The sequence below is a fragment of the Pogona vitticeps genome, chromosome 9, assembly GCF_051106095.1.
Source record: "Pogona vitticeps strain Pit_001003342236 chromosome 9, PviZW2.1, whole genome shotgun sequence".
Lineage (NCBI taxonomy): Eukaryota > Metazoa > Chordata > Lepidosauria > Squamata > Agamidae > Pogona > Pogona vitticeps.
Window position 1 is genome coordinate 4,105,204 of NC_135791.1, and position 15,494 is coordinate 4,120,697.

General features: G+C 44.9%; 1 protein-coding gene across 2 annotated transcripts; it reads right to left on the reverse strand.

The window, feature by feature from the left end:
* Positions 1 to 2,446: 2,446 nt before the first annotated feature.
* On the reverse strand, positions 2,447 to 9,523 carry GJA4 (gap junction protein alpha 4). 2 transcript variants are annotated; one of them, XM_020800134.3, is made up of 2 exons: positions 8,447 to 9,523; positions 2,447 to 5,670 (listed from the first exon to the last, which is right to left on the reverse strand). In XM_020800134.3, exon 2 carries the CDS (start codon positions 5,662 to 5,664, stop codon positions 4,606 to 4,608), a length of 1,059 nt encoding a protein of 352 aa, XP_020655793.1. In that variant the 5' UTR covers positions 5,665 to 5,670; positions 8,447 to 9,523; the 3' UTR covers positions 2,447 to 4,605. The 2 variants fall into 2 exon arrangements, with proteins under 2 accessions (XP_020655793.1, XP_020655792.1); XM_020800133.3 differs by lacking the exon at positions 8,447 to 9,523 and adding an exon at positions 7,098 to 7,216.
* Positions 9,524 to 15,494: the final 5,971 nt, after the last annotated feature.

A 15,494-nucleotide genomic window follows, 5' to 3' on the forward strand; every position in this document is an offset into this window, starting at 1 on the left:
CAAACTAGGAAGCTATCATTAGAGAGAGAGATATTGAGAGAAGAGCTGTTAATCGGGAAAGAGGTCTGTCAGAGGGGCTTACCGTCGACGTACTGATAGAGGCTACAGTCAGGCCCAAGCGTTGAGGGGAATAATGGTGACTCGATGGACGATATGAAAGAAATGCCTGGTACAGCGGGAAAGCCGTAAACATATTTAGAGCGAATCCAGGGTTTTCCAGAACAATGGATTAAGAAGACACGGGGATGAAAGGAAGCAACTTGAGAGTAGAAGAAGTAAGAATGGAAATACATGGGAACGGGGGACTCAACCCACAGGACTTGCTGTCGAGTCAGTCGTTAAGTCATACCGGTGACTCAAACTCAACTTGGTTCCCCCCACAATAACTCAAACTCAACTTATGACTCAGAACCCATTCACCACTCCTTCTTTTTTTTCTGGGGAAAAAGCTTGTTTTTAATAGGGACTCAGACGTGGTGTTTGGGATTTGGGACTTGGTACCAAAGACTTGGGACTTGGTATGTACCAAAGACTCTGCTGTGGACTTGGGTCTCGGAATGAAAAACGTGCCAGCCTCTCTGCTTGAGAAGCAGGAGGGATCCGAAGAGCAGAAACAAAACAGATTGGCAAGGAGGAGGGAAAATGGCCGGGTAGCTCCGTGGCGTAGGCCTTTGTCTGCAGAGCCCGAAGTTGGGAGTTCGATACCCCACTGGGCCTCCTTTGACAAGGGCTGGACTCTTATGATTCATAGGGTCCCTTTCCGGCTCTACGGTTCTAAGATTATTAGTGCAGGCCTTGTAAATTTAGCTGTTTCAGAGAAAGCTATAGATAGAGTCCAGATCTAACCCACGTGGACGTGGTATCAGAGAAAGGAAACAGGTGGTTTCAAGATACGAAGACAATGTGGTGAGAGAAGAGGAGAGCAAGAGAAAGGACACGGGGCTGGGGCATTTTCAGAACTCTAGTTCAAAAAATAACTTTTGCAAATGCTGGAGAGTCTTTTGAGGCAGAAGTTGGCTTAGTTCCCTATCTTTCACTTTCTTGCATTATTGCAGGCTACACTCCCCACCAGCCAGCCAGCCGGGTACTCAATTTACTGACCACGAAAGTATCAAGTCAACCTTGAGCCCGTGATGGGCTCAAACTCAGGTTATGAGCAGAGGCTTGAATGCAGGACTGCAGTTTAACTGCTGTGCCATGAGGCTCGATGGTGGATGTGTGCCTTGTTGGACCGTTTGGAACCAGGCAGGAGTGGAGCATTGGTGTTGTGACTTGTGAATCTTCTTGTCGCAGAGGCTCTGACAACAGCGCGACATGATTCTCCCTATGGATTGAGGGTGATACGAACCTTCCAAAATCCCAGGAACCCACATTTATGACCTGATTAACCAGGTGTTGGATGGATGCCATATGATTATTTGGGTTTTATGTGGATTCCACCATCAGTCACCCTGGAAGCAGTTTCAGCCTTCATCAACCACCTGACTGTGGGTCATCGCAAAGACTCACTGCATGTTCAACTTGCTCTTAGTCTCGGGTTCGGATTCTGGAGTTTCCAGAAATGAGATTCTGCTCATTTGGCAACTCTAGAAATATTGTGTTTTTTTGAGTACAATTCCTACAACCCCATAACGGTATGGCTGCAAATGTGCTGGTTATAAGATTTAAGCGGTTGCTGGTCAAAAAAGTGACCACCCCCCTTTCTTCCATCTTGAAAAAGAGACTACACCTGTATTGGGTTTAACCCCCCCCCCAAAAAAAACCTATCTTGTGCTTTGTGGAAAAAAGACATTTGTAGTTTTACATAAGAAAGGAGGTGTTCTGCAATAAGTTTTAAGATATGGAAGAAGTGTGGTGTGCAAAAAGCCCCCACTTCTGTCAACTTTTCATTAAAAAAAGTTCTTAAATGCAAAAAGAAGAAAGAAAAAAACAAGAAGAAAAGCCTTCAACCTGCCTTATGGAGAGAAACATTTCAAGTGTTTTATTACCACCTGCAAGAATGAACTAAGGTTTATATCCCTAAAATCATGCACCCAATTAATTTCATGGCTTACGTTTCACTGCTGATCCAATTAAATATATCCTTCAATCACTTGCTAAAGGGGAGGTCCATGCATAAATAAATGCCACCGATTCAGTGGGTCTACTGCGGTTGCCACTAAGTTGCCAGTGGATCAGGCAAAAAACAATGAAAAATCAAAAAAAGACAAAAACGTTGTGGCACCTTAAAGACTAATTGTTATATTTTGGTTGAACTTCTGTAGATCAAATCTCCTTCCTCTCTCTCTCTCTCTCTCTCTCTCTCTCTCTCTGTATGTGTGTGTGTAAACTTGCGCTTAATGAATACTTTTTTCCTAACGTCCCTCAACCTACATCTCTGTTTCTACCCCAGATAAGACAAACAGCAAAGATTCTTAGAAAAGGGCCTTTCAAGGATCACACCAGATTGTCTTGCACTTTTTATTTTGAGAAAGTAAAAAAAATCAAATTGAATAACATCTACTGCCCTTCTCTCCAGAGTTATGGCTCCTTCCGTGGCACTGATATCTCGTTACTGAACTTCTGATGGGACGCAGGTTCTCCGTGACACGCCGGGTCAGGTCAAACATGCAGGAAGCTTCCACACACCATGATCCCCTTTTCACAGTCTTGTCGTTGAAAAGAGTTCACCAGAGACCAAAAATGTGTGGTTTTTGCAAAAAATAAATTTCCTTCCAACATGGCTTCCGCACCATCGCACACCTCGGACCTCAGGCTTGAGAAGAAGCAGTCCCGTGATCTATAAGCTTTTCTTTCACCACAAAGTGTCCTTACACATTTGAATACCTTCAGACAAATTGTCCCTTCGTATGGAATTGAGAAAAAGAGAGAAACCTCCTTCTAAAAAAGTTTAACAATTTATTAAACTATGAGACAGGCCAGTTCTCTTATTACATTTTCACTTGGAAGGCTAGCAGTTAGAACAGCTGTTTGAGAAAAGATGTGGAAGATCCAGCTTCAGTTTGTCCCATACACAACAAACAATCACAATAAATTAAGATAAGGCGCAACACAGAACTTAGGGATACGGAATAGAGTTGAGATAATGCAACCATACAGAACGATACATACAGTATACAAAAGGTTTCATCTCAAACATGCAGCAAACTTGTGTTTTACTTCTGTGTGAAGCTGTCCAGGGCAGCCGAGCACCTGGAAGAACTAACTGTTATCCTGTACTAGAAGGGAAGAATCCGTGTATTGGGTAAAGGAAGGGAGAGCTTGTGAATCAGGGTCTGGGGTGGGCTGGTGGGAGTCCCCCGAACATCAGTGGCCACCGGGCAAAGTCACCTACACACAGCTCTTGAACATGGAGCCACACTTCAAAGGACTGTAAGAATGAAGGTTCAGATGAGCCTTTGAACCATTAGAATTAATATCCACTTGGATGTGTCATGGGTCTGTAGCAACTTCCAGGGCCTTGGACCAACCGTCGTAGTCACCATAGCCAAGGGTGGGGGATGATGGAAGGTGTGGCTTGGCAACATGGCTCATATCTGGTCTAAAGCAAGACCTTTAGACCCATCATCCGATCCTCTTCTCCAGGAGAGACAGTTAAATATTTTCAGTAGACGTCTTTGATTTCCCAACCTGGGGTCCCCAGATGTTCTTGGACTAAATCTCCCAGAAGCCATCACCACTAGCTGTGCTGCCCAGGATTTCTGGGAGCTGTAGTCCAAGAACATCTGGGGGCTCAAAGCTGGGAACCACAACCCTACCCAATCAACCAGTCCACCCTCCAAAAAAGCTATCAACTTGAAGGAAAGTCGTTTTCAGATTGTGTTGAAAAACCACCACCTGTGATTATGTCTGAAGGAACATAAGCCAACCCAACGCACCACAATGTGAAGACAAAGGGGATCCTTGACAAGACACACAGGCTTTACAACCACCTTCTTGTAAGGCACATCACATTACTGAAAGGAGCTAAGCTATATCCAGGGGACTTCTTTCTATTTTTAAACAAGGGTGTCTTCCCTAGCCTACACAACAGCAGTAGCAACAACAGAGAGTCCCTCATAACCTGCCTGAAACAGGATATCTATTTTTAGATTACTTTCTTAAATCGTCCTTAGTCTTATGTTGCTAAACCCTTCCATTCTCCTGTAAACCAGTGTGTGAGTGTGTCTGTGGCAAAGATAGACATGAAGTTGACGTATGCACTCCGGTTTTCCCCATGGGCATCCGTAAATAGATGCCCTCTAGAAAAAAAAATAACCTTTTGCCTGTGTTTTCCCACTAGATTGTAGGCGGGTTTTGCAACCCACCCCTCCTCAAAACCTGAAGCTACCTTTGATGTACCTTCAGACAGGTGATGTTCCACCTACACACACACACACACACACACACCAGCTGTGCCCTCTCATCTACAAATCTGGAACACAAATTAAACAGACCCAGTCCTACTTCTTCAGAAGGAACCCAGCTAAGTGACACAGTAGCACCTGATGTGAATCCTAACATGTTGACTCTTTCTTCACTAGAAATGGAAGCCAAGAAGGCTTAATAATCATCCGTGGCCTTCAGGGAAGGGACCACCTCACTTGTCTTTCCATTGCCCGTTCTCTAGACGTATTGTTTCTTGGAAGCACTGCTACTCGGCCGGCTTGGGAGCCTTTCCTGAGCGACCCAGACTTTGGAGCCGTCCGGGGCAAAGACATCCGGGGGTTTATTCTGGCCTTGCAAAGCCATGGTTTCTTCCGTGTTGAAGTTGGCCCAGTTCTGCTCGCTGGACAGCTTGTTGTAAGCCTGGTAGGAGGGCGAATGCCTCTCAGCCATCGGGAGGCAGAAGTAGGACTTTTCCGGATAAGGCGCGCTGGACATTTCACAGAGTTTGGAAGGGAAAGCGTTGGCATCGCAGGGCAGTGGTGGGGCGGAAGATGGGGAGCAGCAGTCTGACTCCTTGACGTTGCGGAGCAGGCTCTTACCACAGAGGTAGAAGAGCTCCAGAAGGTTGAGGGTGAGGGAAATCAAGCCCACCACCAACATAAATAAGATGAAAATGGTTTTCTCTGTGGGGCGAGACATGAAGCAGTCCACCAGGTGTGGGCAAGGAGACCCCTGACACACATAGAGGGGCTTCATAACAAAACCATACAGGTACCACTGGCCAAGGAGGAAGCCAGCTTCAAAGATGGACTTGAAGACCACGCTAGCGATGTAGGTGCACATCAGAGGGCCACGGATTTTTATCTTCCCATCTTCGGTCACCCCGATCTTGGCCATCTTCTTCTCCAGAACCATGAGGGTGGCCGCCACTTTATAATCCTTGGACTGCAGGGCTCGGAGCTCGCTCTCCTTCTCCTTCAGCTTCTCCTCTCGCCGGTGGAGGTAAATGACGTGGCCCAGGTAGACCAAGGTGGGCGTGCTGACAAAGAGGAACTGCAGCACCCAGTAGCGGACGTGGGAGATGGGGAAAGCGTTGTCGTAGCAGACGTTGGTGCAGCCGGGCTGCTTGGTGTTACAGACGAAGTCCGACTGCTCGTCTCCCCAGACGGACTCCCCAGCGAGGCCCAGGATCAAGATGCGGAAGATGAAGAGGACCGTCAGCCAGATCTTGCCGATGATGGTCGAATGCTCCTGCACCTGGTCCAGCAACTTCTCCAGGAATCCCCAGTCACCCATCGTTCACTAGAGGATAGCGGAAAAACACAAGTCAACTTGGGACCCATCACCCTTTCCTGAGGACCTGGAGTGTGAGACACAGCCTGCTCAAGGCTCCTATAGAGTACAACTACCATCGTCCTTCACCATGACCTATGCTGGCTGGTGTTGATGGGAGTTGTGCTCTAGCACAAAGATTAGAAAGTTATGCAGTAGAATTAAATCCGGAAGTGTAGCTATTCATCATGATAGCTCCTGTATCCAACCGCCCCCCCCCTTCACACCACTATAAGGAAAGTCTAAAACTGAAGGCAGATGAGTTGGTTCCTATCAACAAAAGTTGATCAGGCTTTTGTAAAGTCAATGGTTCTGAATTGCCACCCAAACGACCCTCTACAACAAGGGTTATGCGTAACCATGTTCCTGTCTCAGCTACTCTGGAAATTGCAGCTAAGCTTGGAGAGAACAGAGACAACTAGAGAAAGGTGTCAATTCTACTACTTTGAAAGTCCTGGGGCTTTGATCCCACAAGCCCAGCTCTGCTACACCACTGCAGTTCTGAAGGAACATATAGGACCTGCTGAAAACATCTGTATATGAGCACTGGCAGAATGTTACCCGGGTGCTCACTCTTTTAAAAAATCAGCTTTCCAAACAGCCAGTTGACTTGTTGATTTCAGTTTTCATTTCAAAACAATTTCCACCTGTGGCCAACAAGGAGTCTTAAAAATTCCTTACCCCCCACCCACTGGGGACATTTTCCTCCATGCTCAGATTCGAAAAAACCATCTACTCTCCACTTCATTATAACTTCCAAGTGACTAAACAATATTGGCTAGATTTGTTGCAAATATCTAACATAGGCATTTACAATCACTTCATTATTTGTTTAATTGGTATACCACCCAACTGGCAATTCCCTCCAGGGCAGTTTGCAGTAATAAAAAAAATCTGAAAAGCACCCTCAAACAACATTTAAAAAAGGGAGTCAGGGTGGAATTAGTTCCAGTATTAAAATGTTAACATATGAAGATGTTTAAAAGCTGTGAAAAACCCAATGAAAATCTGGTGATTCAGCCACCAATCGCAGATGAAACAGCTGCCAGAGGAGAACAGCACTCACATCCACACACACACACACATTGTAGAACTAGGGAAAGTTACTTCTGGGATCACAGCACCCAGTATCCACCAACCCAGGCAGCAACCAGGGGGATTCTGGGATTTGTAGTCCAAGACCCAGCTTTAAATTTTCCAAGCTTTGAAAGAACAAGAATGTCAAGTCTTGGAAAGATTGGTCTCGGTCTTGTGGAGAGCAGGAGCTTGAGAATGTAAAAAAAAAACCACACAACTATTTAAAAACAGTGATCATAACAAAGGGTTTAAGGAAGCAGGCAATAAGGAGAGGAAAAGATGAAGAAGCAAACGCCAGCAATGGGCTTTTAATCTCTCACCTTTTATGAACTTCCTCACCCTGGGCACACCACCATGCCTTTTGTGGCACACGCTTGGGCTTTACCAAGAGCGAAGGAGTCAATCAACCCCAAGTGGCCCGGGTGGGAATTAATTGACCTTATTAAGTGGCCCTTGTTTTAAACCACATGGGGGAAATGGGTGGGGCTCCCCAGGAAAGTTATAAAAAAAGAAGAAGGTCTAGTAAGGGTGAAATCTCTCCAGGAAAACCTCTTGAGAGTTGCAGGTGTCTGGAGGAGACTCTCAGCAGCTGTCCAGAATCAGCCTGTTAGGGCTAAATCAGGATTTAGGAGCAATACGTGGAAGAGGAGGGAGCCCTTGGAGTTCGTGGTTACAAAAATAAAATTTAAAAAATTCATTTTGCCCTGCTGTTAGTCCATGAAGAGACCTTTGCCTAGCGGACACCAGCTGGTTACGCCATGGAGGTCAACCCAGACACTGGCTGACGTCAGGGGTTAAAGAGGTCCCTGCAGTGGGGATTGGAGAAGGGGGCCACCCTGCCCCTGTTTATAGCCTGCCACGTCTTAGTTGGGGCTTTTGAGTAGGAGAGGTAGCAAAATCCAGAGGTGGAAATGTAAAGCACGGTGACGTTTTAGGAGTCTTTGGTTTCTTAGATGCCTGCTTCTTTAAATAAAAAAAGAGAGAGGAAAGTATCTTGCAAGAATTACAATATGGAAAAGTTTTAAACCACAGCCATTCAAGAGACATGTATATTAGAGGGTACATCATAGGTAGTGTCTTCTTTCAAGGAGGAAACAAGGACTAGTAATGTTCCTTTTCAGTGATCGCCATAATGAGCCCTCAAGTCAGTTCTGACTTCTAGTGGCCCTTTCCAGGGTTTTCTAGGTAGAGAAATACCCAGAAGTGGTTTGCCATTCCCTTCCTTTAGGGGGCGCTTTGGGACCGTGCATCTGGCCCAAGGCCACCCAGGCTGGCTCTTTTCCCAGGAGGCCCAGTGGGGAATCGAACCCCCAATCTCTGGCTCCTCGGAGAGTTCCCTAAACCACTGAGCTGTCCAGCCAGCATTTTCAGTCGTAATAAAGCCCAAAGCATAATTTGAAGGACGATCAAAGTTCAGAGTAGCCTGGAGCCTGTTTCAGAACTCATTGTATCTTCTCGGAATTGAAGAAAAGCCAGGCGATAAAGACCATGGATAGATTAATCAACCCTAAACAACCATGGATAGATTAATCAACCCTAAACAATAAGAAGATGGGACAGAATGCGAAGCAAAGGAGTCACTTTTAAGCTACCCAGAACCTCAAGGAGACCCACCTCGTCCTACGGAGTTTGAAGGATATCTAGAAAATTTGGAAATAGCTGTACTCACCGACAAGATAAATCTAGGTTCTCTGCCCACGTTTGCCTGATATTTTTTTTTTAATGCCCTGAGTTCAGTTCTTCTCCAGAAGAACAAGCTGCCTTGAAGACGCCTGGAAAGCCTTCTGCTAAAGTCCAGCCAACTCCATTCTGTTTAGGAAGAACAGGAGGGGGAGAAGTTTGACTATAATAACTCTTGGAAAAGTTAAGAGGGGAGGAGCAAGAGGAAACGCAAGGGGCGGAGAAGAGGCTGTTGTGATCCTTGCTTGGAGTGCGCCAACGGGCTACACACAATTACAGTCTGTAAGGTCAGAGCTGGTCAGGCAGGTGGAAAGAAGGGAAATCGGAGTGGCTTCCTGGTTGAAGTATGAGCTGGTGGATGCATTAATGTGGAGAAAGGAAGGAGAGAGAGATTGAGAGAGAGAGAAGCAGATCATTGGGAGGTCTCTGCTGTGGTCTTCTAGGGTTCGCTCGCTGTCAGAAAGGGTGGGAGGTGGGGAGTTTTGCCCTCGTCCAGAGAAAGAGGAAGTTTAGGAAAACAATGGCGACTGAAATAACAACCTTTCTGCCTTGTGCGAGGCTGTGCCGGCCAAGAGCAACAAGAGGGAAATCCTGGACAAACGGAATTAGCCGGCGCTTAACAAAGCGTGGGAAACAAGAACTAGTAGTGACATGGAATTTGTCTGTGAGCGTGTAGCGTTGGTCTGCTCTAACGGCCCCGCTGCATCCCTGGGATGCGCCTTATTGCCTGGAGTTCGACAAACGTTCTTTCTTTCCTTCGAGAATACATTTCTTTCTTTCCTTCCACTTCGCCCTGGCTTTGTGACAGCAAACTGTGTCTCCAGAGAAGCTGCAGAAATGGAGCAGGGAGGAATCTCATCCCAACAACGTTGATGGGCGAAGAGGGGTGGGGGAAAAATGCTTTCCGTCTCAATGCAGTTCCAGAGATCCTTCCAAAGACTACTTTCCAGTGTCGGAAAGTTCCAGAGGCAAAAGAGCAGGTTCAAAAATGCCAGCAGATTATAGCTTAAAACTTTTCCCCACAAAAAAGTATGGATTAAGAGAGATGTTTCCATTTTTTAAAAAAAAAAAATCAGGGAACAACCCAGAAAGCCTCTAACAAACCACACAGTGAGTGTGTTGTGAGGAAGGGGGCAGAGTTGTCTGAAGCCAGAAGACGTTTGCCAAAAAGGATAAAAGATACGTGCCTGGCTGGTGGGTTTGCAACACTTGACTCTTGACAGGGGTGTTCATTTTGAATGTTCCAGTTATTTATGATCAGTCTCATTATAATTATCATTCCCTGTGGCTCGCCTGCATATCAGAATCTGACGGAGTAGCTCAGGGGCTTAGTTCTCTGGCTGTAGAGCCAAAAGTTGGGAGTTCGATTCCCCACTGCACATCCCAGAAGAGCCAGCCTGGGTGGCCTTGGGGAAGCTGCTCAGGAGTCCCAGGGCGCCCCCTAGAGGAAGCGAATGGAAAACCAATTCTGAGTATTCCTCACCTGGCAAACCCTGGTCAAGGTCTCCAGAAATTGGAATCGATTTGACGTCATGCAATTGTTACTGCTGAGGCTCACATTCTTAACTAGCTGAGTTTGTTTACACACGGTTGTGCTCTGTTTTTTTGTTTTTAGTTAAGCTTCAGATGTTCTTGTTCCAATTGACATGGACCTGTGGACTTGAATACAGTAGGACTCCCTATCCGCAGGATCAGAATGCACTGATTCACTTATCCGCTGCCAGCAAATACTAAATAGAAGCCCCCAGAAATATGTATTTATAAATGCATATTACCAGGTTGTGTTACCAGAACTGGCCACTAGAGGTAGCCAGAGACCATGGAAAGTATAGTATGTATAGTGTCTGATACGCTATACGACACACTATACAGCCTCTGATAACCGATCTCCGAATTGACACTGCAGTCCCACTGTACCATAAAAAAGTCAGAAGCATTTGAAATGTGTGCTTATTGCTGGATGTTAAGGATTTCTTCCTCTCCTGTGCTGAGAGACTGACCAGTGAAGAAATGCCAAGGCAAACAAATAAAACCAAGGAGCAATTTGTCCTTGATATTTTTCAGAAGTGCAGTCTTTTTAATTTTAGTAAATATTTCCAACCTGCAGATATTGGCTGAAGATCAGAACCGGCCACTAGGGGGAACTAGAGAGTATTGCCCATATTTTCCACCCTGTTTTTGCAATTCAGTGTGACTTGTTTCTGCATGGATTGGATTACAGGTGACTCAGAACAGTGTGGGTTCTCAAACTCCTGGAAATGAAGAGTAATAAAAAGAGATCATGTTTGGTTTCTCTTTGCTTTTTGGTAAAGAGGATTTCCATGGAGATCCAGAAATGCGCCAATACCAGTATGGACTGGGGTCAGGGCAGTGGGTCTCCAGAAGTGCACTGGACACATTGAGCATTAATCGATGTGCTCTTATTTGGGCATGGACAAGGTCAAGCATGCAATGCACAGATCTCCATCTGATGTTTGAACGTAGGAGGGATTGTCTGAGAATATTGTTTCCTAGGGAGAATTCTGCCCAGCTGCTTTCAACCTCTCGCCTGCCCAAGCATGCACAAATAAATCGCCAGCGGGAATGCCAAGGGTGTAGTGAATTTAGTTGACTTCTTTGCTCGTTTTGACACCCTTCCTGTTCTCTCTTCTTAAAATGAGGCAATTTCTCCATTCCATAAACCAGCAGGACTAAAAAGTATGGGATTAAGAACCGCACTTATTTATCGGTAGGGTAGCAGCGCCACCCACTGGAGAATCAACAGAATAGCAACACACCAGATGTGTGACGTTCTCAACAACCTTGTTGGCTTACGAAAACCTGGAGAGAGGCATGGTGATTGCATAGATTATAACTCTGTATTAATTACATTATTGCCTCATCTTCTTGAGCTGAGGGCTAAAGAAACAATTTGAACTTATCTGGAAAACAATTGCGTTCTGCTTTTGTTGTTGTTATGCGCTGTCAAGTTACCTCAAGACTTATGGAGACCCTATGAATGAGAGATTTTCAAAAGGTCGTGTCCTTAACAGCCCTGCTCAGCTCTTGCAGACTCAAAAGTTGTGGCTTCCTTGAGGGAGTCAGTCCATCTCATATTTGGTTCTTCCTCTTTTCCTGCTGCCTTCCACCGTTCCCTGCATGATGGTCTTTTCCAGAGAATCCAGCCTTCTCAGGATGTGCCCAAAGTAGGACAGCCTCAGCTTCAACATTTTCGCCTCCAGAGATTGTTTAAGCTTGATTTGATCCAGGAGGACCTACTAGTTCATCTTTCTGACAATCCATGGTGTCCTCAAAGCTCTCTTTCGAAATATTTTGCTTTTAGCTATCAAGAAAGAGCCTGCAGACGTTGTCATAGTGTTGTGTGCTTTGGAGGGGCTGATTCCACAATACAACTTTCCTTGGCTGTGGCATCGAAAGGGACAACCGAGAACCACCTCCTCTGTTTTTATCTACTCTACCATTTTAAATACAACACACACACACACACACACACACACACACAGACACACCCAGAGTGTGTGATATAGATATAAACACACACACACACACACACACACACACACACACACACACACACACACATACATTGTGGTACACATACTACTGCCAATGTAGTAGAATTAATTTTCTAGAATAGCACTGCATCTATAGGATGTGTGTGTGTGTGTGTATAATGTATGATCTCTCTCTTTATCTCGCACATTGTGTATGTACACACACATCCTATTGATACAGTGCTGTTCTAGAAAACGATACACATTGGCAGTAGTATGTCTAACACAGTGCTAGGTAGATGCAGCGCTGTTGTGCTATGTCACTTCGTTTAACAAAAAAAGTGGGATGTTGCTGTGGCCTGCTCAGTGACAGCTGCAGGAAAAGGGACTGGAAGGGGAGCGACATGAATTGAACAGGGGACAAATCGGAGTGATCCAGACACCTGTCTGGACCCTTCTTTTGGGAGAAGAAACATCAATTGGCGTGAATGGAAGGGATTGCTCCGATGAAAGCCGAAATAGCTCACACGAAGGATGGGAACTTTTTGAGCACAAACCAGCTTGCTCCATCCTCCCCAGCGCGGACGTGCCGTGAGATGAGCTATTCGTCATCTGCCCGAAAGATCCTTGGTACGAGCCAATATTTTGCGGAGGTTAAAAAATACGGGTGACCACTAGGGGGCACTGAAACAGCAAAGTTTTGATTTTATTTTAAAAGGAGAGCAAGCGAGAGGTAATTTTGCTTTCTGAACTTTCATGTTAAATAAAAAAAAGAACCTCTCCAGAAAATTGGTTCCTCTGCTATTTTAAATAGGCAGCAGGCTCTCTTGCTTGCTGTCTCATAAATAAACCTTTTTGCTGAGTTAAGGGAACATACTGATCTAAAGGCTGGCATGGAATTAAATATGGAAAGGGCCATAAGATGTCATTAAAGTTTTAAGCCACGGTGCTTCTGAGGTGGATCCTTCAGGGCTTCTCCTCCATTAGCTGTTGTGCCAGCTGGGGCTTGTGTAGATTTTGAAAGATCTGGGGAAAAGGTGGGAAGGCTGTGGACGGGGAGCCGGAATGATAATTGGAAAGACATGGAAGAGCAAATAGGTCTGATGGCACAGACAGCTCAAGACAAACAGAAAATATTAAATTGCTTTTTAAAAAAGGAGAAGACATATCTCCATTAAAATCTTGTTGGGAAAGCATAGCTGTACATGAAACCTCCATGGACCAAGATAGTTTATCTGTGACTATCACGACAAACAGTGCGGGGTGGGGGAGCAATAATAATTTTCATACTCCCACAACAGGCAGCGAAGATGACATCTATATCTAGAGCATGGGATTTTTAAATATATTTTCTTATTGATGTAGTACTGTTCTAAAGAAATAAGATACATTGGTGGTATTGTGCGTCCCATAATGCTACGAAGATGCACTGCTGTTGCGCTATGTCACTTCATTTAACAAAAAAAGAGGACTACATATCTCAGAATCCCCCAGCTTGCTGGGGATTGCAGAGTTTGTGATCCAATTAAGGCAATTCTTTCCATGCTCCAGCTGCATCCGTCTATTTTTCTCGGTCTCTTCCCCTCCTTCAAGGCAAAGGTATATCACGTGGGGCCTGAACACGTATTTTCCATGGCTTCTACCCCACCTTGTGGGAAAAGAAACTGAGGTGAAACAGCTTCAAAGAAGCTATATGAGGGCTAATCAGAAGTTCATGTCCTAACGATTCGTTTGGGATCTTTAGATTTGCAGCAAGAAATATATATGGGTGAAATCGATCAACTGGAATTTGATCAGCTTCCTAAAAGCAAGCCGCCTTCCTTCCTTCTTTCCCCCCTAGAAGCATCGCACTGTAAACTTGCTGATTGCTGGCTAATAAATGTTGGAGTTTTTACAGCCTTGCATGCTGCTTCCAGTGGGTGTGGCTCTGAGGGACTCTTCAGGGCCGGAGCAACTGTCAATCATGAACAGCATTAACCAATAGTTCCTGCCTGCCTCTGAATTCAAAAGGGAACCCCGCCTCTTGGCTCAGTGTCCCTTTCTCTCTCTCAAGCCTAGAGAGAGTCAGTCAGTTTGTTGAGGGCAAATCCAGTTGTCATTCCCAACGAGAACGGACCCCTTGGATGCCCGGGATAACATTTGTGTTGCTTCCCTTGGCTCAATGGCTCTGATTCGGCTGCAACTCACAATGGGATTTAGGAATCAGAGTCGCTTCAGCCAATTTTAATCATACCTATTTAACAGTATTGGAGGCTGACGAAGCAGGAAATGAGTGGCTTGAGGTGGAGGTAGCTACACACACACACACACACACACACACACACACACACACACACACACTCACTCACTCAGAGAAAGGACCTCTGGGTAGTGTGGGCGGCATATAAATTGAATAAATAAATAAATAAATAAATAAATATGTAAGTAAAGATTTTAGCAGAAGAAACCATTGTGTGTATTTTTTTTTCCAGAAATGCTATAGGCTTGTTACGCACTTGCCTGCAGGAGGCAGAACCCCTCTGGCGTGGCCTGAATGGACTATTGAATTTTCAGATGGCTGAATCCAGGTTATAACTGCTGAAATGTCCTGTTCTGCACCGGAGAGCTATTAAAGCCCTTTGAAAACACGGGTGTTCTAGCTCCGAAGGAGGCAAGCAAAGGGAAGCTTAGTGGCAGAGTGTGAGATCATGCGCGGCGTGGAGAAAATGGCTGGTGGAAAGCAGGTAGTTGGCAACTCGGGGTCAAGAACTGCAGCAGAGCGGTGGAAGATGCAGCACAGATTCTATGAAACACTTTTCCAGGAAATGGCGCCTTAAAAACAGTGGCATTCATTGCCACCCATCTCCACCCCCAGATGGTTCCAGGGCTGAGCACAAAGTTGTGTGTGTGTGTTGCATGTCTACTACACTAGGGTACCAATATGCCAGGAATAAGCAAAAAGGACTGGAGAGAGAACCAGTATGTGCACATGTTTGGACTTAACAGCCCATAACATTGATTCATTGATTCATTGATTCATTGATTCATTGATTCATTGATTCATTGATTCTTTCTTTCTTTCTTTCTTTCTTTCTTTCTTTCTTTCTTTCTTTCTTTCTTTCTTTCTTTCTTTCTTTCTTTCTTTCTTTCTTTCTTTCTTTCTTATCCACCTTTCCCCTTTTAAAAAAAAAGACCCAAGGTGGCTTAAAACAATCAAAATAGAGAATTTAAATTAGTTTGGTGGCTCCATGTTTGCTGTCCTTCCACAAGCAGATGAAGACCTTTCTCTTCAGGTGAGCTTTCCTTTAAATCCCTGGTGGAAGAAAAAAAAATGTTTTTAAAGGAACTCTTTTATTTTGTTATTTTTACTGGAGCTTTTGAGATTCCTCTGATTTATCAGTTTTCATTTGATATCTGTTGACTGCTTTCTTAAATACTGTAACCATTTGTTTTTCAGCTTTTAACTTTGTTTCTTTTAATACTGTAAGCTGCCTTGGGTGCTTTAGAAGAAAGGCAGCATATAAATATTTTAAATAGCATAAATAAGTAAATAAGTACACAGAG

What these genes read in the sequence shown, in the direction of transcription:
- GJA4 (XM_020800134.3), bottom strand. Translation starts at nt 5,664, where the DNA reads ATGGGTGACTGGGGATTCCTGGAGAAGTTGCTGGACCAGGTGCAGGAG.